This window comes from Chionomys nivalis, chromosome 6, assembly GCF_950005125.1.
Source record: "Chionomys nivalis chromosome 6, mChiNiv1.1, whole genome shotgun sequence".
Taxonomy (NCBI): Eukaryota; Metazoa; Chordata; class Mammalia; order Rodentia; family Cricetidae; genus Chionomys; species Chionomys nivalis.
Window position 1 is genome coordinate 42,791,477 of NC_080091.1, and position 25,118 is coordinate 42,816,594.

At 51.2% G+C, this 25,118-nt stretch overlaps 1 protein-coding gene across 3 annotated transcripts in view; it reads left to right on the plus strand.

Moving 5' to 3' along the window:
* The first annotated feature begins 2,497 nt into the window (after positions 1 to 2,497).
* The window catches only part of C6H4orf50 (chromosome 6 C4orf50 homolog), an 83,554-nt gene continuing 60,933 nt past the window's right edge, over positions 2,498 to 25,118 (plus strand). For 2 of the 3 annotated variants that reach the window (XR_009057233.1, XM_057771098.1), the window contains exons 1-5: positions 2,498 to 2,781; positions 7,928 to 8,066; positions 19,103 to 19,217; positions 20,246 to 20,346; positions 21,345 to 23,783. Coding sequence is in view for 2 of the 3 variants with exons in the window: in XM_057771098.1 (XP_057627081.1) it covers positions 2,498 to 2,781; positions 7,928 to 8,066; positions 19,103 to 19,217; positions 20,246 to 20,346; positions 21,345 to 23,783 (3,078 nt within the window). In the remaining variant the exon portion in view is untranslated. Of the gene's footprint in view, positions 2,782 to 7,927; positions 8,067 to 11,176; positions 11,723 to 19,102; positions 19,218 to 20,245; positions 20,347 to 21,344; positions 23,784 to 25,118 lie in introns of all 3 variants that reach the window. The other variant, XM_057771099.1, reaches the window with a different exon arrangement.

Genomic DNA, 25,118 nt, shown 5'->3' on the forward strand with positions numbered 1-25,118 from the left:
TTGTTAAAACACTCTTAGGGGTTTCTGCAGACCCCAACCCATGTGTTCAGGGCCCTACTCTGACAGAAGGAGTGGGGTCTCCTGGGCTGAACCTGCCCTTCTCTCCCTCCCTCCCCCTTCACCTCAAGGCTGAGGTTTTAAGATGGGTGCCCCAGTCATGACCTGTGTCCTTTCTGTGGCCATCTCTCAGTCGTCTCCAAAGGCGTTAGACCCTGCCCTTACACAATGGGATCATAGTACCAACCCTCTACCTAGCAGCCATTTCTTTTTTCAACCTCCCCAGCCCCACCCTTCTCCCCCTAAGTCTTAGTGATTCACCAAGAAGAGCTAGCTGTCCTGTGCCTGTGTGGGCAAGAAGGGCTGTTTCTCGGGAGCCCATCTCTTGGTCTCTGCTGCCTTCAGCTAGCAACCATCTTCCCACGCAGATGGCATCATGTGGCCAGTATTTCTGGGGCTCACATGACAAGTATTTGGGAAATCGTCCCCCTGGTGGGGTAAAGAATTGTTTACTGTGCACAGTGTCGTTTTGCAAGGTGCTGGCCACTTGCCCGGTAGCCTACAGCAGCTAAGCAACAAAGCTGGTCACAGCCCAGGCAGCTGAGAGTGTGGTCCAGGCAGCATTGCTATGCCTAGCCCATCCAGCTGGTATTTAGCCTTGAGGATGCACCGGGCTCTCGAGCAGGCTGTGTGAATCCAGTCATGTATTCCTCACTGGATGCAGGTACCTGTGCTTACACAGTGAGTGGAGATCCTTTCATGAGATGCTCAGTACTTTGTCCAGATTCATCCCCGAGGCAGGATTCAAATCCAAGGAGTCAGGCCCAGCACCCAGGGTTTGAGTTGATCTTCCTGACCCTTAAGGCCAGTGATTCACATTGCTAGTTCCGCCTGCCTGCCCCACTCAGTTGCCGCTCTTTACGCAACTGCCCTGCTCCTGCCCAAACCCCAGAAAACCACTACTGAGAACTCAGAAGGCCTCTTTGCAAAGGGAGGAAGGAGAACCACTCACTTCATTGCTGGAAAGGGTAACGCCAGTGTGAGATATGTCCTCAACACCCCAGAGGGGGCACGGCCAGGATGCTCAGACAGCGTACGTGATTTCCAGCCAAACCCCATTGAGTCCCAAGACCATAGCTGCTCCTTTCCAAGAATGACTCACCCCAAGTTCACCCACTAGCTGGGCAACCTCCTGGCTCCATTAAGTGGAGTTATACAAAGGGTTAACATAAATGCCTATCTTTATGGTAAGAGGCAATTGTCTGAGAAATGGCAAGGGATTGAATGTGCAGCAATGTGCAGAGGTGGGAAGGGGAAAATAAGGTTTCCTGTGGGTCCCAAGGGGCACGACTTAGGAGAGGAACACACCTCAGTGCTCGGAAGAAAAAGCTCTAAGACACCTTAGTGGAAACCGTTCTCATTATTCCCTGGAGGAGCAAAGCCTCTGATGTTCATACTTCTGTCTTTTCACCTCTCTGCCTAGTCCTGGCCTCTGGTGTGTTTGGTGGCCTCAGATCTTTCCCTCTATAAACCCTCTGAAGCCATCTTGGACGAGCCACCTCCTGAGTTTGGCTCTTAATGACTGTGACTGCCCTGTGTTCAAAGTGAGAGGCCCAAGAACACTGAGCACCTAGGTGAGCATGGCTCCCTTCTACGTGCCATGTGGCCAGCCACTCCAATGCTATTGGCTATGACCTGAGGTGTGCCTGCACTCCAGGGATCTCTGCCTGTGCCTGCCTACTGCTCCCTTCTGTTCCTGATTTTTCATCCTCTGGATCCCTCCCCTGCCCTGAGCGCCCAGGGACTTGCCTGCTGTCCAGAAGCCAGTTTCGCTCCATACTTGATCTCACAGCTCCCGGGCTAGCATACACATCCTCAGGTATGGAGTCAGACCTGGCTGTTCCTTCCCATCTGTAGGGCTTTGACAATCTCTTCCACTTTCTGAGGTCTCCATTTTACCATCTCTAAAATGGTCATGGTGATGCCAACCTCCTAGGGTCACCAGGACTACTGGACTAGGTAGGTGTGAGAGACCACTCAGTGTGGCATTAATTTCCCATCTTCTTTGCCTGGCAGACTGTAGGTCATTGGTAAGTATGTGCTATATACAAACAGAGGCCCGGACCCTCATTCACTATGGTGGGGATGGCCTTGGCTTGCCTTGGAGAACCTGTGACTGATGTGGACACTTGAAAACCTTCTTTTTCCTCTTTGTGTGCCTCACTAAGCATTTAATTCCAGGTGACTGGTCTGAGCCGCATTTTAGCTTGGGTGTGTTCTAGCACACCAACTTGTAAAATGAGATGCTCGTACATATTGCATGATGTTTGTGCGGATGAAACCCAAGCTACCGCTCATGAATAATCCACCTGTCCTTGTTCTTCTCAAAGGACATTTCCCTGGACAATCCAAAGGCATGGTAGCCACCTCAAAATTTCCAGAAAATCCATGCAGACTCATTCCATTTTTCTTAAGCCTGGGCCAATGAAATGTTTCCAGGATGGAGCCGACAGCCCAGGAACAGACCGAGAAAAGCTTCCACTACGTCATCAGAGCTCCCAGCAGCGATGGCTTTGATGTGATGAACGTGGATGTGAAGATCGACACGTGTTGGGTGTTCCGAGATGTGGAGGAGAGTGACCAGGAGCAGGGCTGCCTTCCAGAAGCAGCCAGAAGCCCAGACTTGGACACGGGGCTGCTCAGGGAGCAGCTGGAATCCTCGGAGCGGAAGCTGTTGGCCATTGTGGACAAGCATGTGATGTCAGAGTCAGGGCTGAGGAGCAGGTGGGTGTAACCTTGTGAGCATGCTTGTGTAGGGGGAAGTGGGCATTGATGGATTCCCTTGACACCGTGATCCTTTGACTTCTGCCTCCAGCTGAAGTCCTGGCCTCACCAGAGGTACAGAACCAGCCTCGGGTGGTCATTTGCCCTCCCTTCTCCTGTCGTGGTCCTGTTCTGTGACTGATCACCATCCACGGGGAACAGCCAATGGGAAGCACTGACAGTGGATGAGAAAGGGGAAAGACAGCCATCTTCCCTTACCTTCGTTCTCTTGTGGCTGTGCCCAGATATGTGTGCCTCTCTTCTTTGTCGGCCCAACTCCTGCTGTATGGCTTGGTCCAAACCCTGGTCACATTCTCCCTCTGAATAGTGCCCTAGCTTCAGGACCAGAAGTGGCTCCAGCTTTGCTGAACCAGCTGTCTATCATCTCTGTCTGGCCTCCCAGCTCCTCTGTCATCTTGGTACAGAGTACCAAGCAGTTGTTTCTCACTGTTGAGCCTCTGGAGTGGGCCCTGTGGCCTGGTGAAGCCAATACAGACCCCGAATGGCCATTGGAATCAGGTCTTTTTTCCAAACCATATCTTCTGACTTTTTCCTAATGGCTCCTCCTGTCCTTTTTCTCCCATCCCCTCCCTCGTTTTCCTCTCTTATACTCCCCTCTCCTCCTCTTCCTGTCTTCCCGTTCTTTGGTGGTTTTGTGGGTGGATGCTGCAGGCTGCTAGGGTCTTGCATGTCCTAGAGCAACACTGTGCTGCCAGGTCATATCCCAGCCCTCCCAATGATTTACTTTTCCTTACTTCTTCCCTCCCTCCCTCCCTCTCTCCCTCCTCCCTCCCTCCCTCCCTCCCTCCCTCCCTCCCTCCCTCCCTCCCTCCCTTCTTCTCAAGAGGAGGAACTCGCTTTGGCTGTTGTCTTGGAGGTTTCCATGCTTAGCGTGCTTTATTGTTATAGGTCTATGATAAGGTGAGAACCTCATGCAGGCTGCTGTTCCCCTCATGGTAGCTAGGAAGGGAGGTGGGGTGTCCCTGAGAGTTTCTCAAGACCTTGTATGTTAGTTATTTTTTCCTGTCACTGTGGCAAAAACACTGAATTAATGGAAGGAACACAAACTCGTTCTGGCTCACAGTGGGTTTTAGTCTGTGCTGCTGATCTGTTCATTGATTTGGTCCCAGGGTGAGGCAGGGCCCCTGGGCGGAGGCACCTCTAAAACCGGAGCCCAGGGTGAGGCCAGAGCCACTGTTCTCTTCGAAGATGAGGCGCACATCTTGCAGAAGAAGACCGGGGGGGGGGGGGGTAGGGAGGTAGGATCTATGGCAGGGTTGAAGGGGAAAAGGGATCACTCTGCCTTCCTTCCAGTCTGACCCCACTTTGAGTCCCTTGAGTCCTGAGATGTATAGAGTGTTATTACCTCCTTCTCCAGATGCAGGAACTGAGGCTGAAAGCATAAACTACAGGGTCAGGGGTACGAAGAACAGAAGTAGGGTCTGAATTGCCCACTAAGCATTCAGACACCCAGCTGGCTTCCTGGTGTCTTCCTGGTAGGTGTGGTCCACTAGAAAGCAGTGTGTGTCTGGGAGTGCACACTGGGCTTGCCACAGCCACAGAGTTAACATGCAGGGCCAGTGAAACACGTCAGTGGGTTGGCGTGTTTGCTGTCAAGCCTGATAATATGGATTCAGTTCCTGGGACCCACATGGTTGAAGGACAAAACCAACTCCCAAAAAATTGTCGTCTAACCTCATCACCTGCCCTGCTCCCCTCAACAAAATCGATACATTGAACAAGGTGAATGGTGCCCCAGAGATGACACTTGAGGTTGTCACCTGGTCTCCCCCAAATTAAAAAAATAAAATAAAATAATTAAATTAAAAAGTGAAAACTTGCCAAAGATTTTTATTATGGAAATAATACAGAGCTGGGTGCGGAGGCTGATGCCTGGAATCCCAGCACTTAGGAGCCTGAGGCAAGAGGACCATTGTAAGTCACAGGCCAGCCTGGGCTACAGAGTCAGATCTTGTCTCAACAAATCAAGTTAACTAAAAGAAATGCATAAAATATGAAAACAACATCGCTGAATTTGTTAGACAATCTGAAGGAAAATAAAAACCCTCTCCTAGCTCACCGGACTGTGTTTCGCAGTCATTTCTGACCAAAATCCAGCAAAGTCACCCTGAGCGCTTGTCACTCCTGTTCTGAGCCAGCCCTCCCTGCTCAGCAAGTGTTCCATGGTTAATCCTTAAAACTGGAAAATAGGATGAGAGTATTCTGTTTTATGAAAAAGACACCAAGGCCTGGGATGTGTAGCTGTGCCTGTCTGTCCTTAAGGGCAGCAGGACTTGATTCCAGGTGCCCAGAAGTTCAGTCTGTGGTCACTGTGGGCCCGTGTGCTCCTGGCGGGGTCTCCTGGATTCACGAAATTCTCTGTGGCACTCTTTACGAGACTCTTTACAAGCCTCATCTGGTGAGTTTAGTCAGAGAAAAGCACTCCCTGCCCACTTCATGGTCCTGGGTGTATGGGTTTCGTGTGCCTGCTGTGACAAATGGTACACACTTGGTAGCTTTTCTTGGCAGTAGTGGTGGTAGGATTGGAGGCAGAAGTTCTCATAGTCCATGCTGACCTCAGACTTGCTAAGTAGCCGTAGATGGCCTTGAACTCTTGACCTTCTAGCCTCTCCATCCTGAGTGCTAAGATTATAGGCATAACTGCAAAACTTGGTGATTTAAAAACAGCCTACAGAGATGGGATTAAAGAGGTAGCTCAGTCTGTAAAGGTCTTGATGTACAAACCTTAGGACCTGAGTTTGAATCCCCAACACCCAAATAAAAGCCAGGGGTGGTACACACCCCCAACCACAGTGTTGTGAGCAGAGACGAGGAATCAGCCGAGCTCACTGGCCAGTCTATAACAAGTGAATTCCAGGCTCAGTAAGAGGCCCTGACTCAAAATAAATTTAAAAAAAAATGGAGGGTGGTTGAGGAAGACACACTATGTCCACCTTTGGCCCCCACACATATGTATGCTTTCATTCACATAGTGTCTCCAAAACAAGACAAAACCCAAACAGCAGGAGCCCTGGCTCTGGAGGCTGGAAGTTAGGATTCAGGCTTAGCTCAAGTTGTCAGTAGGGTCTCACCCACTTCAGATGCCCTTGGGACTGACTCTGAGATGTTTGACCCTCAGTTCTCTGTTGAGTACCCCCTTGGCCCCCAGGCCATCTCCGAGCTGCAGCATGTGCGGTGCTCTAGGCCTCTGATGCTTTCCTCCTGATGGTCAGCTCCACTCAGGCCTCCTCTGAGGAGCGAGAGGCCGAGTGATGCTCCAGGACCCATCTCCTCTCACAGACTGACTTCACCCGCCCTGTGGCTTCTGTGCCTGTGAAGGGTGCTATCCTTCCTCCACAGATCAGGGTCTGCGAGTATCTGGAGCCAACTGCACTGTATCGGTTGCTGTACTGGCCATCTCTTCTTGCTCCTGTCAGAAACTGTCTTTGTCTCCTGAACACAGGGGACACAGGTTTCTCCCCCAAATGAAAAGAATGACTTCACTTTCTCCTTTTCGGCTCTTGGCGCATCTCAGAAACAGTGAGATGGTGCCAGTTCTGCCTCCTGACTGATTCGCTCGAGGGGACTTACTCAAGTGAGGCAGGGGAACCTCCCCAAGGAGAGGAACCCTTAGTTGTGTTTTGAATTTGAATTAAGACACCATTTCTTTAATCTAGATAAAATGCTTTGAGCAAAGTGCAGCTGTCTGTATCTTTATCTGACAGATGAAAATCTAAGGACCTTAGTGGCGAATTAACCCAGTTATGCTTCTATGGCGGAAAAGACAGAGGCAGGAAGCAGATCCTGACCATCTCTGTAGATCAGGGACTGAGTCGGAACAGAAGGTCACCAGGTGGTCTTGGGTGAAGGAGAAAGCATGTGCAGAAATGGGAGGTGGAGGGCTGTCTCAGGCCAACGTAACCTAGCATGGAGGCAGGGCTAACACTGTACAGAAACGTCTTATCCACCTGTGGTGGGAGCACTGCTCTGACTTCCCCTTCAGGTGTCACCATCATCCTGCCATGTCACCTCTCCTGTTTGCAGTCAGGGGTTGTCCCTTCCCAGCTAGCACAGTCTCTGCTGGTCATGCAGACAGAGCTCTGTGCGACTCAGCTGCTCCCTGTGTCAGTCTCTTAGGCCACTCCCAGCGTCTCATGCAGAAGTGCAAGTCACACAGACATGTATTATTTACAAATCACAGAAACCTTCTTCTGACTGTCATTCATTTCCTTAGAAGATATTCATAAGTTTGGAGGTAGAATGGGAGGCAAGAATGACTAAGGTTAAAAGTCACCCCGGAACCCACAGTCTGTGTGACCTGGGGAAATAACCCATCTCCCAGGCCCTCACTTTTCTCCAATGTGAAGAATATTACCTGGAGGCTGGTTAAGGTGTGAGCATTAGTCCGATAGTGCAGAAAAGCTCTTGGCTGGATGACCTCCACTCAGTGTCTTCGTGGATGTGGGTTGCTAAGTTAGGGCTGAGAAACACTTAAGGTTGAATTCCATGGCAAGTGACATTGTGTGTGTGTATACACACCATATGTAGCATGCATATCCGTGCATACCCATTTGCGCACATGGAGAGGCCCAAACAGGACATGAGTGTGTCTTCCTCCATTACTGTCCACTTTATTGCATGAGACAGGGCCTCTCATTGAAATGAAAGCTCACAGTTTGGCTAGGTGGGCCGTCCAGTGAGCTCCAAAGGTCTGTCTCTGTCGGCAGTGCTGGAGTTATAGGCACAGCCTTTATGTGGGTGCTGGGGATTTGAACTCAGGTCTTCATACTTACCAAACAGGTGCTCTTACCAACTGAGCCATCCTCCCAGCCCTGCAAGTAATGTCTCTGAGGTAGAGCAGAAACTTTCTAGTAGGATATGTATGCCTGGGATGGTGGCTCACTCCTGTCATCCGAGCACTTGGAGGTAGAAAAGGAATGAGTTTGAGGCCAGTCTGGTCCACAGAGAGAGCCCGAGTTGATGACGTATGTAAGTGCTTTACAATGAGGTTCTCAGGCCAGTAGCCGGGTCAGATGACTGGGGTGGTGGTGGTGACATTTACACAGTTCCCGCCCTGAGCGAGTGTTTCCTGCCTATGGTCCTGCAGGGTCGAGGAGCTGGAGCTGTCGGAGAGGAAACTTCTCCTCAAGGTAGAGCAGCTGAGTGCCCGTATGGCCCAGGAAAGAAGTGCCTCACTCTACGCCCAGGAGCAGCTACAGGCACTGCAAAGGGAGCTGGTCAGCCAGGTTCGTATCTCTTCTACTTCCCAGTGCCTAGTCGTGTGGTCACCCTGGGCCTCAGCTTCTCTGTCCCCCTCCCAACCTCCCAGCCCTCCTGGGGAAGCGTGGGTGTCAGCATGTTGGTACCTTTCTCACACCCTGGCCCCCGAGGACAGGAGGTGGCCAATGTGGGCCTCTGTCTTCAAATTGCTGCATGCAGGTGGGGACGGAGGGAAGATAAGAACCAGGTCGAGAGTGGTAGGGGGACTTGGGCACATCGTGGGTGTGATAGGAAAAAGGCACTTCAGAGACCTGGTGGTAGACCTTTCCAGACCTTGCTGGGAAGGGAATGTGACGTGTGAGAATTAGGTGGGCCAACACGGTGCCGTGGAGGGCTGGGGAAGGGGTCGTGCAGGGAGGGAAAGGCTGGGAAGCACAGCAAGTTCTCCAGCGGGGTTGCAGTAGAGTTAACTTCCTAGCCAAGGGACTGGCACTAGGAGGCCCAAGGAAGACAGCTAAGGCTTTGTGGAGCAGGCAGGCAGAGCACAGTAGACAGCACCACCTAAGGGGCAGGTTTTGAAAGAAAACCCTAGTTCTACTGATGAATTGGTTGTGTGACATTGGGCAAGTGACACAGCCTCGACAGGTCTCAGTTCCCGCGTATGGAAAACAGTAATAATATGGTACCCACCCCTCAGGTGGTCATCTGAGTTAACTGAGGAGACGGATGTAGAATGCTCAGAGAGGTTGGTGTCTCAGTGTTACCTGCATCTGCCATTCTTGCTCATTATAAGAACCCTTCCAGGAGGGGAGATGATGGTTCAGGACACATTGAGGAACCTGGATCCTGCGATAGGTACCCTGTGATGCCTGGGCACTGGCTTCAGGGATTTCACTTTAAAGCACAGCTTCAGAGCTTTGAGATTACAGGGTGCAGCCTGTTCATGGGATGGGAGCTCAATACGAACAGGTTGTGCATGCGCTGAAGGGAGCGTTGTTTCTCGGGTCTTGTTTAGCTGTGCCTTTGTGTGTGTGCATGACATAGGTGATGACCCTGGGTATCTCCGACAGCGAGCAGCCATGGGACAGCCAGGGTACATGACGTCGTATTCACTGACACGGAAGTGGGAAGTGAAGGAGCCCACTCAGCTCCGCGCAGTCCTTGAGTACTAGGGGGTTAGCCCTCCCACCTCTCCTCTGACCCCTGGAGGCAGAGTCAGGTTAAACTTGGCTCACATGCCTTTAGCTTCTCAACCCCAGGGGTGTCTACATAGCAGGGTACAGGCTGAGGCTCTGCACTGGGGGCATGAGGTTTCTCTGAGGAGACCTTGTAAGGGTTTTTGAGCCTTGCTCTGGATACACCTGGGATTCCCCAGGGCAGTTAGGGACAGTTCTGCAGTGGAGATGCTTATAGGGTAAGGGTGCCATGTAAGCTAATTACGTTGGTGGGATAAGGGGTTTGGGGGAGGCTAGGGAGCTATATACCATTTCCACATGCTTCCCTGTTGTTACTACTGTCTTGAACAACACGAATGCACTAAGGCGGACCTCTCCAGAAGCCTCTTTACAGACTCGGTGGCTTGGTCAGGGTCACATGTGGTCCAGCTGTAGCCCAGCCCACAGCCTTAACCTCCAGTCTCTCTGCTTTTGGGGGAGACATTGGCGTGTGGGAGTCAGTAACACAGGGATGTGCAAACAGGATTTTGGCATCTCTTGTGTCTGATCTGTCACTGATGGCGACTTTGCTCTGGTCATATTTCCAGGAAGCAAAGAGGCCTCTTTCTGCAGTGAGCTCTGGTCATCCTGTGAGTGCCAAAGGCCCACCCGCTCACGCCACGGATCTCCATGCACCCAGAACCACACAGACACCCAGTACAGAATCCATGCCATCTTAAAGCCAGGAGAATTTTCCATCCAGAAAACACAACTCTAGTTTTCATTCCCTCTTCACACCCTACCAAAAAACTGCCCTGAAGCTGGGCGGTGGTGGTGCACGCCTTTAATCCCAGCACTCGGGAGGCAGAGACAGGTGGATCTTTGTGAGTTCAAGGCCAACCTAGTCTACAAGAGCTAGTTCCATGGCAGGCTCCAAAGCTACAGAGAAACCCTGTCTCTAAAAACCAAATAAAACTAAAACTAAAAAAATAATAATAAACTGCCCCACAGAGCCAGCCTGAGCTAGCCTTGTGCCTCCTTCCCTCTGTGCAGGCTCTCTGGCAGCAGAGGGAACAGGTAGCTAGTGAGAGAAAGCTTACCACAGAGGCAGTGTTTGCTTGGACAGAACGTGAACACTGAAGACTCCCGTTTTTTCTGGGTTGTGTTGCACTCCACTCTGGTTCACTGAATATGATAGGGAGTAGTCAGGGTGTCCAAATATGGATCAAATGTTCCCTGCTTAGACAGATGGCTAAGGGACGGAGAGAAGTCAGACACAAGGCTGCCGTGCTGGGCCCCAGAGCTGGCTGCTGTCCCATTTATTTAGTATAGACTTTTCGTTGTTCCGTTATACAGGTAACTTCTGAGTGTGTGGTGGGGCTGAGGACAGCCCTATTTGGGGGGTGGGGAAGCATTCACAGTTGTGAACAGCTGCTGTGGCTTCCTGTCCCCTGCTCAGTTCACATCACTGAAGTGAGAGGTTTTGGAAAGTTCTGCAGAGTTTGGAAATTGGTGTGAACTGTTCAAACTGAACAACTCCAGAGCCATCTGCAGGATGTATGCCCCTCCAATCTACTACACACACAGACTTAGGAGCTCCTGGAGCTCCTGGGCTCAAACTAGGGTGAGGTGAAGGCGACTCTTGTCTGCAGTGCTAGCAAACTCAGTAATCAGCAAAACTTAAAAGTTGTGTATTTATTTTGTGCGGGCACATACTTATGCCACAGTGGAGGTTAGAGTCCAGCTTGTGGGGCTGGTTTGTTCCTTCCACCACGTGCAGGTCCTGTGGAACCCAACTTGGGTCTTCATGCTTGGTAGCAAGCGACTTAGTCTTTGAGCCATCTTTGGTCCTAGCGTAAAGCTTCAATGCAAAGTACCCACTATGCGCGAAATACAGGAATGTTAGGAAGAGAAATCAAAGCGAGCAAGGCGCATGCCTGGGGCTCGGGGTTCCCTGACGTCCCCATCACCACAACTCCTAGGTGCGGGAGGCGAAGAGCGCGGCCAGACGGCAGCAGCGGCTGCAGGAGCGGTTGCAGCTCAAGGACGAGGCCCTGGCACGGCAGGCGGTGGCCCTGGAGCGCTGTGGGCGGGCCCAGCGGTTGCAGCTGGGCCTGGTGCGGGAGCAAGAGCGCGTTCTGCGGGCGCAGGTGCAGCGGTTGGAGCGCGACGTGTGGCGCCTGGGCCGTGCCGCGGGCCTCCTGCTGGCACAGCTGCATGCTGCGGACCCGTTGCCCAGTGAGGGCAGCTCCCGGCCACAGATTCCTGCCGGTTCTCTGGGAGCCTCCGAGGCCACAGAGCTGAGTGTACTGCGGGCCAGGGCGGAACGCGCGGAGAGGGAATGGGCGGAGGCGGTGCGCAGGCTGCGGGAGTACAGCGTCACCAAGCGGCAGCTGCGGGAGCAGCTGGAGGAACTGCGCTGCTGTGTGTATGGGCTGACGCTGTCAGAGATTGGCCTGCACAGCCAGGTGGAAGAGCTCGCCCAGCAAAACAGGCACCTGCGGGCCCAGTTGGGGCCTAGCAGCCCGGTAAGTGGCCGGAACCCAGGACAGGAATGACTGCTTACCCTCCTCTGACTCCTTCCTGTCCAGCCACTACCAGTCTTTGTCCCCACCATCCATATATACAAGGTCACCACTGTCATATGGTCACTCACTGCCCATATTGCTGTCTACTCTTCTGCCCGCCATTTGATGTCTACCCATTTGTCCACGCACTTGCAGACTCCCATGTCCAACTACGTACTCTACCCCACAGCCAACTTCTGTTGTTCTTTTCCTCCCACTGTTAAGGGTTTGAATGCGCAATGGCCCCTTTCCCACACAGGCTCATATGTTTGTGCCCTTGGTCCCTAGCTGATGGTCCTGTGTGAGGAGGTGGTGGAACCCCACTTAAATCCGGCAGGCGTGTTCAGTCTGAAGCCCTTGGGATGCAGTCTCTCTGGGATAGCTATGAATGCAGTCCAACACAAAAAGCCAAGACTTAAAACACTATAAGGATATTTAAAAATAACAGTCATGCAGTTCACAGCGAGAACTTGGTAGTGACTATATCGGAATCACAATGTTGAAAGGTTAGAGACACCTGCTAGGAGGAGGTGGGGCCTGGATGGGGAAAGTGGGTTTCTGGGGTGACCTGAGGTTCTAGCTCAAGGTTTCCACCTTCAGGAGCTTCCTGCACTGTGAAGAAGCAGAACCCACACTCCTTTCCCAGCCACTCCCAGCCCTGTGCCTTCACTGTAGCCTCTACATGGAGAGACAGAATAAATCCTTCATCCTTTTGGTTGCTTTGGCCAGGTATTTCCCAGGTGGCAAGGGAAATAACCAGTGCATTCCCACCCTAAACTAGTCTAGCCTTTGGTACCCAATCCAAGGCACCCACAGACTCACTGTGGGAGACCTGGTTTGTAGATAGTACCTTGTGGGGAAGGGCATGTGTCACTATAATGAGAGTGACATGCCACCCCGAGGGGGGGGGTCCATTCCTACTTTGTCACCTCCTCGCATTATTGCTTTGGTGATTAGATTTCAACATATGAATTTGGGAGCTGAACAAGTATTTGGGCCTTGGCACCTGTCTGTCCTGGTCCCCATTCACCTATATCTTCCCTATTTGTCCACTCATGGAACTGGTTGCCAGGTAGCCAGGTCCTCCTCATACCCTTCACGGTTTTTCCCTCTGTTCATCCATCTCTTTGTCACTGAGTGGTTCTTACAGAGTGCAACCCATGTGAGAGACAGGTCCTTAACCCACAGCCCCTCCCCCAGGGCACTCGCTCCTCCTCTGTCTTCCCTAGTGGTCATTCCATGCTGTGTCCTCCCCTCCTTGGCCGTGAACTTCCCAGGGCAGGTCCAGCATCTACTGGTTTTTGCAGCCTCCATTCCCAGCAGCAGCACACAGGGAACCCAGGGACTGCAAAGAAGAAAGCACCAGGGGTTGGGCTTTTTCTGGATCTCTTCATTACTAGCTCTTTAAACATGGATTATTACTTAAGCTGGGGCAAGAAGACTGGGCATTTTTTAAAACTCTTTACTGGGCATGTTTTTAAAACATGTACATTTAATATCTCCCAGATGTATTCAGAGCTTCCTTTCAAAGCTTGTGGAGATAAGGGCAGCTGCTCTCAGCGTCCTTGTTCCTCAGAGAGGAAGCTGAGGCTCTGGGCAGCAGTTTCTCCCCTGTTGTCACACAGCTATTGAGGGACAGACAGACCTGGAGGTTGGCATCAGGATGGTGGCTCCAGCTGCCTTAGCCCTGGGTCCCTAAAACCATAGCAAGTTCAGATTCTTTAAAGAAGACGAAACATTTGGGAGATAGAGGCAAGAGGATCAGGAGTTCAAACTACATAGCAAGTTCGAGGCCACCCTAGGCAGTGTCAGATCCTGCCTCAAACAAAACACAACAAAAACAGACCAAAGAAACCAATGGGAGTTGCTCGTTTAAAGCATCAAATGTATCTTTTAATTGGAAACTGGAATACTCAAGTTCTCGGGATAATGGCCTGGCTCTTGCCTGGGCCAGCTTACTAATGGCGTCTGTGTTCTGCTGTGCATTTTCACCGCTTTGGCTCCTGACTGGCCCTTCTGTGCACTTCTTGTTCAGCCACTAAGGCGGAAGCCGTGTACACTTACCATTGTCTCCTTGTAATTCTGAAAATAAATGATGCACACATGGAACTTGTCATCTAGAATCTTTTCTGTGATTGTCATAAATGTGCTTTCAATTAGGCAGTTGGCCCGAGGCTTTATTCTCCCATCTTGCCATCATCCCAAGCGCTGGGACTCACTATTCCTTAAAAACACTTCTGTGAGAAGAGTGGGTTCCTAGATGCCTGGCAGAGTCTTGCTCCTGTTTGTCCATTTCCTGTCCTCTCCTGTAACCCCTCATGTATCAGGTTGTTTCCACAAAGCTGATGGAGGGACTGCAAGGAAGGGCAAGTGATTTGGTCACAGGCACCAAGATTGCATCAAGACGGGCAAGGAATCACGCTTCCCTCTGCTGGCCTTCCCTCTGGATCAGGGGCGAGCATCAGTAGCTCTTTGGGGTTTTGGACTCTTCAGTGGCTGCATCAGATAGGATCTATGTCCTCAGTTGGAAAGACATCACAGTCACAGGCATCCACGACCTCAGTGTTGCTTGCTTTCCCTTCAGCAGGCCCTGAACCCCAAGGAGCTACATCTCACTTAGGGCCTCGACTATCAGAGCCAAAAGATGTCTACTGAAGGTCCCCTAAGTTGTCCATAAGCAGTGATCCCCGTGTGTGTAGCATAGGACAAAGCAGAGGCTGCTGTTAGAACCCATGGGACAGGCAGCACTGCTCAGTATGGGGAGCTGTTTGCTGGCATGGGGGAGGTACTCCTCTAGGGAACTGCAGGGGGATCCCTCTTAGGGGACAGTGGTGATCTAGATGGGCCAGGATATTCTTGGACTGATTAGTAAACTTCTCTGCTTCAGCATCCTTATTGTGGGATGGCACTGACACCCACAGACTGTGATGCTCAGTGAATGAGCCACTCAGTGAGGAGACGACCACAGTCATAGGCACTGTCTGTGTGTGGCCGTGTTGCTGTAAGGAACAGAGATTGGGGCGCAAGAGGTATATAGTGAGCATATATAGGGACGTGTGCAGCTGACAGTCTTCACAAAACTGCCATTTGCCCAGAGCTGGGTCTTCATTGCAGCCAGCTGATGAGGGGGTGGAGTTATTAGCCCTCACTTTACAGGTGAAGGAACTGGGGGAGGTGGGGAAAGTCACACGCCCCAGCAAATGGAAGAAGCCAGGCTTGACGGGAACACAGTCCCCCACCCGGACACGGCCCTCTACTTCTTATTTCTGATGGACTCGGAGTTGTGCTGTGAGCTATAGGGCAGGCATTGTTAGAAGACATGTTAGTTGCTTCTTAGCCACAAAGCACTTGCCCTGAAAGGCTCTCTTAGATGTTGTAAATCAGCCAGGGAGGAACTAGTGTCCCTGTCCCTAAGTTGAGTCTAGAGGAATGAACTTAATTTGCCCAAACTCAGATTGGTGACAACTTTTAGAACAGGTTGTGTAAAAGCTACATCTGCAGAGGAACGGGTCACTACTGGGAGGAGTCTGGAGGAAGGGCTCCTGCCGGTGAAAGGAGCTGGGGAGGACAGTGGGTGTGGTGGTGTTCTCTGCAAGTGTTCCCTGGGCTTCTGCAGTGTCTCAGGCACAGCGCAAGGCCCTGGGACTGGGGGGTGATCTGGGTGTGGACCTGCTCTTCAGAAGCGTGGAGGGGAGATAGACACAGGAGAAGCAGTGGTGGTTCTGGCTTCTAAACAGCTACATCAGAAGACAGACAGATGGTTATGACCTGGCCTGGAGGGTCACTGAGAGAGGTTTGTGCATAGAGATGGGAAGTCAGTCATGTCCTCTGTCATCTGGGAGCTAAGGAGCTGGGGTGATGGGCATTGCTGGGTGCTTTCTGTATCCCCCTGTCCCGCAGGGTACATAGAGTGAACCCTGGCAACAGCTGTAGGGATGTTTTTATTGTTGGAAAGAGACTCCTGCTTGTACTTCTGTAGGACTGTATCACCACAGGTTTGCTGTTCACTATGAAGCAAACTCTATCAAGAAATAGAGTCAAGAGGGCTAAAGAGACGATTCAGTGGTCAAGAGCCCTTGATACTCTTGTAGAGGACCAGGGTTTGCTTCTCAGTGCTCACACAGAATAGATCACAACTGCCTGTACCTCAAGCTGCCGGGAATCCAGTGCCTTCTTCTGAGGGTTCCTGCACACATGTTCCTGCATTTATGCAGGCACACACATGTACACATAAATAAAATAAAATAAAAACTCTCTAAAAGAATACTTGACCACAAGTCAAGAAATAAAAGTATTTGCCTAGCATGTGTGAAGTCCCCAATTCCCAGCGAAACACACACACACACACACACAGAGAGAGAGAGAGAGAGAGAGAGAGAGAGAGAGAGAGAGAGAGAGAGAAAACAGAAGGAAATAGTCAATACATGCAGCTTTTAAAGGAGCCGCTGCTCTGCAGGGCTTGGGCCTTTGTAGATCTAAGCCTTTGGGGAGGGCTGACAGTCAGTGAGTATCAAATGCCATACGAATGCCTATATTTCCTGTGTGAGCATGAACCTCCATGAATAGGATAAGAGCATGTGCACCTTCTACAGAGGACCCAGGTTTGATATTCAGTGGCCACATCAGGATGCTCACAACTACCTCTAACTCCAATTCCTGGGCATCTGGGGCCCTCTTCTGGCCTTGGCACATACCCACCTCCCCAGTGCATGCATACCTACACACAGACACACAGATCCACAAAAATAAAAATAAAAGACATTTAAAAATGGGTATACGTGTCACATTTAGTGATGATAAGTAATACAAATTTTATTTTCAACAATTCTTATATACATGTTTACCATTTTCTAAAGATGAAAGCAAAATTTCATATAATGAGAAGAAGTGTGTGTATGTTTTTGCATAAGGTCACACAGTGTAATGTGGGTCAGTGCTACTGGGAACACCTCATTTTCATTGCTTATTTGATTCTGACTTTATTTGGGGTACTTGAGAATTTAGAACCCGTTTACTACTGCCATTTTTTTGGGGGTGACATTTAGTTGTACAGCCTTGTGTGGTTCACGACACCCATTTTAAGAAGTGGCGGCTTAGGGGCTATATGGGCAGAGAATGTTAGCCAATCCCTAATCACAGCGGGAGAGTTTGGGAAGATTTGGTTCTTCTAAACTATTGAATAATAAAAAGATGGTACCAAGCTAAAGCTAAAGTTTACATTTAGTGCAAGTGGAAGTCTTCTATTGAAAGATGTACTGTGATGCATAAATGCTTGTGTCTAGACACCTTTGTATCTCAGAACAATCACACACGGGGAGGCAAACCAGAATCCAGGCCGCCATTTTCTCGGGGTTGGGCAGAGCACAGTCCTGGGAAGGATCGAGGCCGGATATGGGAGCTTTTCTTCTGTTTTCCATTTGACTTGCCCTGTGACCTTAGACAAGTTCCTCTCCCTTGTTGACTGTTGGTTTAATCACTCACAAAGTGAGGGGTAGACCAGAGGGAAGGTATCATTTCAGTGTCCTAGTATGCAGGATGCTGCCTAGATGTCTCCCTGGGTAGAGAGCATGTGCATTTTCTGCGGCTGTGTCCCCAGCCTCAGAAGCAGGTCTGGCCCTTAGCTGGGGCTCAGCAAATGTTCATGAAACCATCTGGGCAGAGAAGCACAGTGGTAAGCGCCATGGTGAATGCTGGCCTTGGCAGAACATGATGAGCGACTCTGACTCCAGCCTTTCTTTCTCCACCTGCCCGTTTCTCCTCTCCTTCTGGCCTCTATTTTCCTCACCCTTACTTGGAGTTTGAGCTTTTCTTTCTCTTCTCATCCCCTTTCTTTTTTTCTGCTTCATTTAGTTTTTCTTTTCTGATCTTCTTCTCCATCCTTTTCAACCTTCCTGCATTTGTGTCTCCCTCCCTTCATCTTTCTGAATTTCCATCTTGTTTTCATGGTAATTTTTAAGCTGCAGTTGGGACTGTTTAATTATGATCAGTGAGAAGCGAGTGGACAGAAAAAGCGGCAGGGGACCGGGCTCTGAGTGTATTTTGACAATAGCCTGTTCGGTCAGGCCTCTCTGGGTGCAGCCCATTGTCTATTAGGGTGTGAACTGGTGCGCATGCCCTCCGGTTGTGAGCGGTTGGGGTCGAGTGTTCTGATTAGTCTTTGTTGGAAGCATCTGGAGGAATCTATGATGCAGCTGGGGCTGAGGATTTATAGGCAAAAGGATGTAGCACAAACCTTTGCACAGACAGGTAAGAGGTCACGAGCACAGAGTGGCTGAGGGAGGGACTGCTGGGGAGGATGATGGGGACTTGATTTGTGAAAAGGTCAAGGAAAGCCAAAGAAAGCCTCATGGGGACTTGACCACTGCTTCTGCGGGACACTAAGCCTTATTTACTGCCATCTTTCATGGATTGCATGCTCTAATGTGGGCTTGCCTAGGGCCACTCAAATACACCTTGGTTTACCACAGCCCTGCCCCATACCCTGGGGTCTACAGTCCCTGGCTAGAACACAGAACAAGGCGTATGTGTGAGACTGGGGGGAAGGGTTTTTTTTTTTTTCCTCTCTCTCTTGCTGGAGAAGAGTTAGAAGGGGAGGCATCCTGATCTGGTTTGGTTTCCAGGTTAATTTGCTGGTCAAATCTTCAGTGGAGTGGGCACAGGGCCAGGAGCCAGCTACAAAGAGGCCTGTATGACAGCTGACAGGCTTGTAGGAGCCTACCCTAAAGTAGCAGAAGGAACAGCCTGTGCAGAGGTCCAGAGGCAGAGAATGTGGCCAGCATGGTGGCAGGCTAGGAGGCCACCATATCAGGGGCAAGAGTTCACAGTGGTCATGACAGCTGGAGCAGCTCACAGGTAGTCTCCAGGACCATGTTGGTTGGGCATGTTCCTCTCGGCTCACACAACTGGCCTCCTGCAGGTCCGTGGCGGGGGGGACCCTTCCTAGATCACTGGTTACTGTCACCTTTAGGACTTGCTCACAGGGAAACATTCAACATACCTGGGCAGATTCCAGCTTTCCCCGGTGGGACAGAGAAACCACACAGGAGCAAGGCTGGGACTCCGCCCCCCTCCACACCTCCCCATACAATCTCATGTCTAGATGGACAGACTACTCCAAGGACAGACAGCCACCCCTTTAACTTACTGAAAGAATCTCAAGAGTCAACAAGAACACTGTGGCCTGGTAAAACAATGGCCCAGGTTAGGCCCACCACTTTCTGAGTCTTAGTTTCCTTACTTTGGAGGAGTCTGACCATTGCTATGAGGGAGCCTAGGCGTGGGCTTGGAGTGGACAGTTCAACCAGGGCACTTGTGACTCTTCAATTCTTTGTCTCTCTCAAGGGTGCCTCAGGCTGTTCCCAGAGTGACTCTCTGCCCCTGCCCAGGGAAGAGGTGCTGGATCCCTGCAGCAGCCGAGGCTGCCACAGTGATGCTTGTGGACTTCAAGCCCTCGCAGGTTTGTGGATGCCGTGGTACATAGAGGGGCCACCTGACATCCCTGTGATAGGCCAGCTAGCTTGGTCCTCGTGTTATTCTTACAGTATTGGGCAGGGTGACTTGCTCCTCTTACAGACAAGCCAGGGCTCATCCGAGGGTCAGAGAGGCTCAAGCACACAGTTGGTCAAAGTAGAGTCAGTGTGTGACGTTCCAGGGGCCATTAGCTTAGGATAATTTGACACTTAAACTAATGCACTCAGTTCTCAAGGGGTGTCAACCAGCTGCAGGCTGGTAGTGGGGTGTTGTCCTCACAGAGACATCTGTGGTAAGCAGGGATCACTCTAGCCACCGTTTACCCCAGACAGCCCCTTGGCTTGAGGATGAGACTTGTGACTGTCAGTCTGAGAATCACTGGGGCTTTGATGTCCCTGGTCTCTAATGTCGGACATAATTTCTCATCTCCCTACTATAAGAGATTCTGTTTGCTCATCCTCAGCCGTCAAAACGTAAGAGTAGTCCAAGCCACATGATACCCAGGACTGCCCATTGTAGGAGGAGGCAGCTGATGTCCCCATTTAGTCACGTCTGGGGTTGACAGGGGGACAGAGATGTTGGATAGGTCAAGGTGTGTTGTGACTTGGTGTAGCTGTTCCTGGAAGCTCTGCAGGACGTATCTTGGGGTGCAGAGCTGTTGAGTGTGCCAAGGTGGGAAGTAACTTGGCAAGGCTGTTTCTGGGTTGTGCGAGGGGGTATCACCTTGTGCAGGGTTGGGAGATGAGGATCCTGAGGGTTCAAAATGCTCCATGGGCATCGTCCAGCTCTGGTCCATGGTTCTTCTTGAGAGCCAGTTCCTCTGCTAGCTGTTGGTAGTCATTCACATCTTCCAACTTCAGGTCCTCACCCGGCAGAAGAGTGGGGTTTATCAGGACTCACTGTGGGCTAAAAGACCCGAGTCAAGAGAGACATCTCTCAGCTGACATGGCTGTTGGTGGCCATTATGATAAATCTTCTAAGAGTGATTTTAACCGTGGGGTCTTGCTGTTCTAGGCCAGCTCTCAGAAAAGCCCCATAGCCATGGTCAAGATCAGCCGCCAGCAAGTATCATAGGCAAGCTCCAGGAAGACCTGCCGGTGTCTGAGCCTAGACAGGTGAGGCCAGAGGGTTCTTCAGATAGGAGGATCAGTGGGGCCTTAGTAGCCCTGCTATGTGCTTGGTGATGTGGCCACCCTGGGGAACTTCTTCTTGTTAGAAAGCTCCAGGTTTGGAAGAATATTCTGGAAGTGATTGAGTGAGAGGTTTGGGGGGATGGGATGCAGTTTGCTGAGACCTGGACTAAGAAGTATATTGGGATCAAAGAAAGCCAGACCAAGCGCCTGGCCTGGGCTACTTCACTCATGTTGCCCTGGGGAAGCCCTCTGACTACCCACAGAGCTGGTTCTGCCTTCCTATCCAGAGATGATGAGACCGGAGGGATGCTGGGACCCCCCAGAGCTACCCTAGGGATGCTGGGACCCCCCAGAACTCCCAGCTCCAGAGTACAGAGCCCTGGTCTCCGCCTTCTGTACTCCATATCACTCCAATGGTCTGATCTCAGGAGCTAAATCTGAATTCGTCCTAATGCTGTGGCAAACCACTGACCCCAGCTTCTATCTCTTGTCCTAAGAAACAAAGCTGAACTGGGAGTGGTGTCCTGATGTGACTCTGTGGTTCTAAACCTCATCCATCCATCCATGCATGCATTTGTTCACTCATTCATTCACTTCCTGAACTATCCCCTCAAGCAGTTTGGCTTCATGTAGAGGAAGGAATTCCGCACAATCCTCTGTCACCCTGAAATGGCATGTACTCAGGTTCAGTGCCTTGTCTGTGTCTGCTAATTCTATTATCCATAGTCTCATCACTGTCTTAGAACTCATGTCACTGCTGCCCCTGAGGCCAGGGCTGCTCCAGGGGTTGGGTATTTGTGAGGAGGAAATGTTTGGTTTGAGGTGAAGTGGCGTTCCTTGAGGATGTCTGGGAGAGGGAGAATCTTGGGCAATGGGAGGAGCTCAGGTAGAGGCCCTGAGGTGGAAGAGCAGGATCAGAGCGCACTGGGGGCGGAGCTTGGCAGGCAGAGACTGGTTCATACCCCATTTCCTCTCTCCAGCTGCAGGGTGCTCTTGTCCAGCCCCACCTAGATGGACAGATTCTTCGGCTGCTGTGTAGCTGCCCCCCAGAACCAGGCATGGATGAGCGACTCTGGCCCTTGGCAGGAGTTTCAGAGAATCTTCAAGCCGCTGGAGCCCAGGATTCCCTCCTACTGTTACCCACATCCATGTTCCCGCTCTGGGTACCTGCTGGAGAACCGCAGCCCCCACTGCCACCTCTGCTCTGGAAGCATCTCCTACAAGAACTTCAGACCCTAGAAGAGATGGACAGCGAGCCGTCCCCTGCCCTTGAGGTTTTGACACACCCTGACTGGCCTTGTGATCTGGCAAGGAGCCAAGTCGCCTCCTTCAGCCAGGAGTCTCCGCTCATTTCAAATGGCCCATTCTCCACAAAAGAGTCCAAGCAGCCCAGAGGCATGTGGAAGGAGAGAAGCAGGCCTCCAGTTGCAAGTTCAGAGAAGTGGGAGGTGATGGGAGCCTTGGGTGTGATAAAATCGGAGCTTGACAACAAGTCTCTGCTGGACCAGGAAACCAGTGAGAAGCTGATCGTGGACACTGAGGGTCAAGCCCCAGAGGGCATACAGGAAGGGAGCAGGGCTTCAGAGACCCAAGTCATGGCCCACTGTCCTTGGCTCTGGCCGGAATGTCAATGTCTCCTACTGACTCTGCATGGGACAACTTCTAAGTCACAGGAAAGTCCTGATCCCTTGAGAAAGAGATGGGGTGTGGAAGGATGTGGCTGGGAACACATGGGAAAACTGTCACCAGAGAAGGAGGAAGAGACTACCAGCTCTAGGGCCCATGATACGAGAGATCCAGAGTCAAATGGTAGCCAGCTTCCCGCAGAAAAGGGCAAAGAGGTCTGGAGGAGGACACAGGACAAGCAGGGCCACCAGCTGTGCTTTGGAGACACTCACTTCCTGCAAAGGGAGTGGTCTGGGGAAGAAGAACAAGAACAGCTCCAAGCGGCACCCAGCCCAGCTCCACTGGGTGTCTCTGAGCAGCTTGACTCCAAGTGCCATGCAGGTCAGGAACAGAGACTACCAATGGGTGATCAGGATTTGCTGGAGTTTCCCAAATGGGCCCCAGCAGGTGGCAGCAGTGAAGGTCCTTGCCCCTCACAGACTCTGACCACAGGCCAGGGCAGGAGCACCCTCCAGCTACACACACTGGAAAGGGAGGTGGGGCCTTGCTTCCAGCAGCTGGACAACCTGAAGCTTGTCTGTGGCGATCCCCAGCAGATGTCAGCATTGATGAGAAAGAGCCAGAGTGTCGCTTATACAGGGTTGGACACTGAGGGGGATCTGTGCCATCAGCAGGCCTCAGCCAGCCAGGATCTGAACACAAAATCCAGCAGGAATGGTGAGGGAGTGAGGCTGGAGGAGGGTGTGGCTCTGGGCACTGGAGAAGTTCTTTCAGGACCAGCTGATGGGGATAAAGCCAATCAGGGTCCTGCAGAGCTGAGTGGGAGCCCACTCCCCTCAACATGGTGTACCCACAAGAGGGTGGGGAACAGCTTCCTTCAACTCCTTGACACCCCAAAGAAAGAGAGAAGTCAGGTTTTGCTTGATAATGCCAGGCTTCAGGGAGCCCAAGAAGGATGTCACTATGAAGGAAGCCATTGTGAGAAAGAGCGGGCCAGAGAAGTGGCCAAGGCCCTGAGGCTGGAACAGGCTAACCTATTGCTGCAGGGAGAGCTGGTCCACCTCAGGCGCGAACTGGACCAGTGTCTGCAGGCTGTGTCTGACCTGGAGGACTGTAACGGGAAGAGTTACTGCAAGATTTCCCAGCTGGAAGAGGAGAATGAGAAACTGAAGGGGGACCTGGGCCGGCTGCACAAAGCCATGTCCGAGAGTGTCAGGAAAGCCGGAAGCAGGATGGAGCATGTCACCCTGGAAAACAGGGAGCTCAGGGCTCTCATCTCAGAGCTTGGAGTCAGTTACAAAGGGCTGATAAAGGACACAATGCTCGGGATAGAAGACATGCTCTGGGCTCTGCAGGGGGAAAACCAGCACCTTGTATGCAGGGTCCAAGGCCTGGAGCGGGAGGTCCTGCAGATGAGCGGGGATCCCAGGGAAGAAAAGTGGTGTCGCCAGGGAAACTTCAAGATGGCAGGAGACAAGGGGCACATGGAAGACAAAGAGGTCCAGGTGACTCTGTTTTCAGGACCACTGGTTACACGAGCCTGTGGGCCACCCTGGGATGAGAAATCAGGCGTGACATGGGGGCAGGCAGGACCTTCCTTAGATTTGAAAGGTTCCAAATGCGGGGCTGTTGCTAGTTTTGCCTCATCAGTTTGTGAAGTCACTACAGGGCCTCAGGAAGCAAACACCAACGGGGCAAAGAAAGACGGAGCTCTGCTGCAGAAAGAACAGGAGACACCATGGTGTTCCATGCAACAAGGACAGTCTCAGAGGTTCCTGAGCCGCAGCCTCCAGGTATGTTGGCTTGCCTTCCCTTCTGTATTGCTGACTCTGCAGTGGGGTACCCCCCCCAAGACCTAGGCATCCCCATGGCAGCCATATAAGGGAGTTAGACCTCCAGCCCCATTTGCTAGATGACAAAACCAGGCAGGGAAATGAAGGGGTTTGTGCGAGGTCAGGGAGAGCTGCAGCAGGGATTAACCCAAGCAGGTTGGCCCAAGATCTCCCTTCTGACTTGCCAGGTAAGTTTGACCCTCCCAGTTGATCCAGAGAAGAAAGGGTAAGGGGGAGGGCTTGCACTTTGAGGTCGTACCTTGGATTTTCTCAAGTGGAAAATGGCTGAAACAGCCTGAATGAATCAACATCATTCAGGTGGGGTCTTAATAGTTGTTGCAGACAGAAAAGTGGTCCGTGGAAGGTAACACAGCAGGAGAATTGGATTGCTTCTGTAGAGACCTGAGACTTTGGTGCAGACATGGGATCCCTCTTCTGAGTTGCTCCTGCTCCCTGCCCCAAGACAAATCTCAACTTTTCTAAGTCCCAAGATGAAATGCTCACATTGTTAATGTCTAGGGACCCTTCATGCTGAGACCCCGCATCCCTCCAGCATCCTGCCTCTCTCTCTCCCTTTCTGTGTCTCCATCTGCTCCCTCCCCCTCACTCTCCATTGCTGGCTCCCACTTCCCTCCCTCCTCAGCAATTCTAGTCACTATCAAAGAACAGCCTTTGGATTTTTACCAGTTTTCCTTTACTGTCTGCACTTCATTATGTGTGTGTGTATGAATGTATGTGTGTGAATGTGTGTATGTGTGTGTGAATGTGTGTATGTGTGTATGAATGTGTGTATATGTGTATATAATTCTTTCTCTTACAATAGCCTATATTTTTGTACACTTTGCTATTATTGTTCTAGTAGCCACTCTAGAAAGTTCAGAATGCATTTGTCATGTCCCAAATCATGCAAAAAAATATTTCAGTAGCTTACCTCTGCTAATTCTTTATTATCTTGTTATACATTGCTTTGATGTGTAATAAGCCTCATGTCATTGTTGCTGCTGATTTGAGCAGTCATTAATCTTTCTTGCAAATATCTGCATGTTTTTGTGGTGTTTATTCTTCTACAAGAATTTGGAGGAATGTGTTGTTGTTGGTATTTCTCTTAGTGAGAGTTAGCTGGTGGCTGACTTTCTTGTGTTTCTCTTTATGAAACATTGTTCTCGTTAGCCTTGAAGATCGTTTCTCTTAGATTCAGCGCGGTGGGTCAGCAGCTTCCCTTCGCACAGCACTCTGAAGGCTGCCTTCTGTTGTCTTCTGCCTCCCACTAGCTCCATTTGGAAACCAGTTGTCACC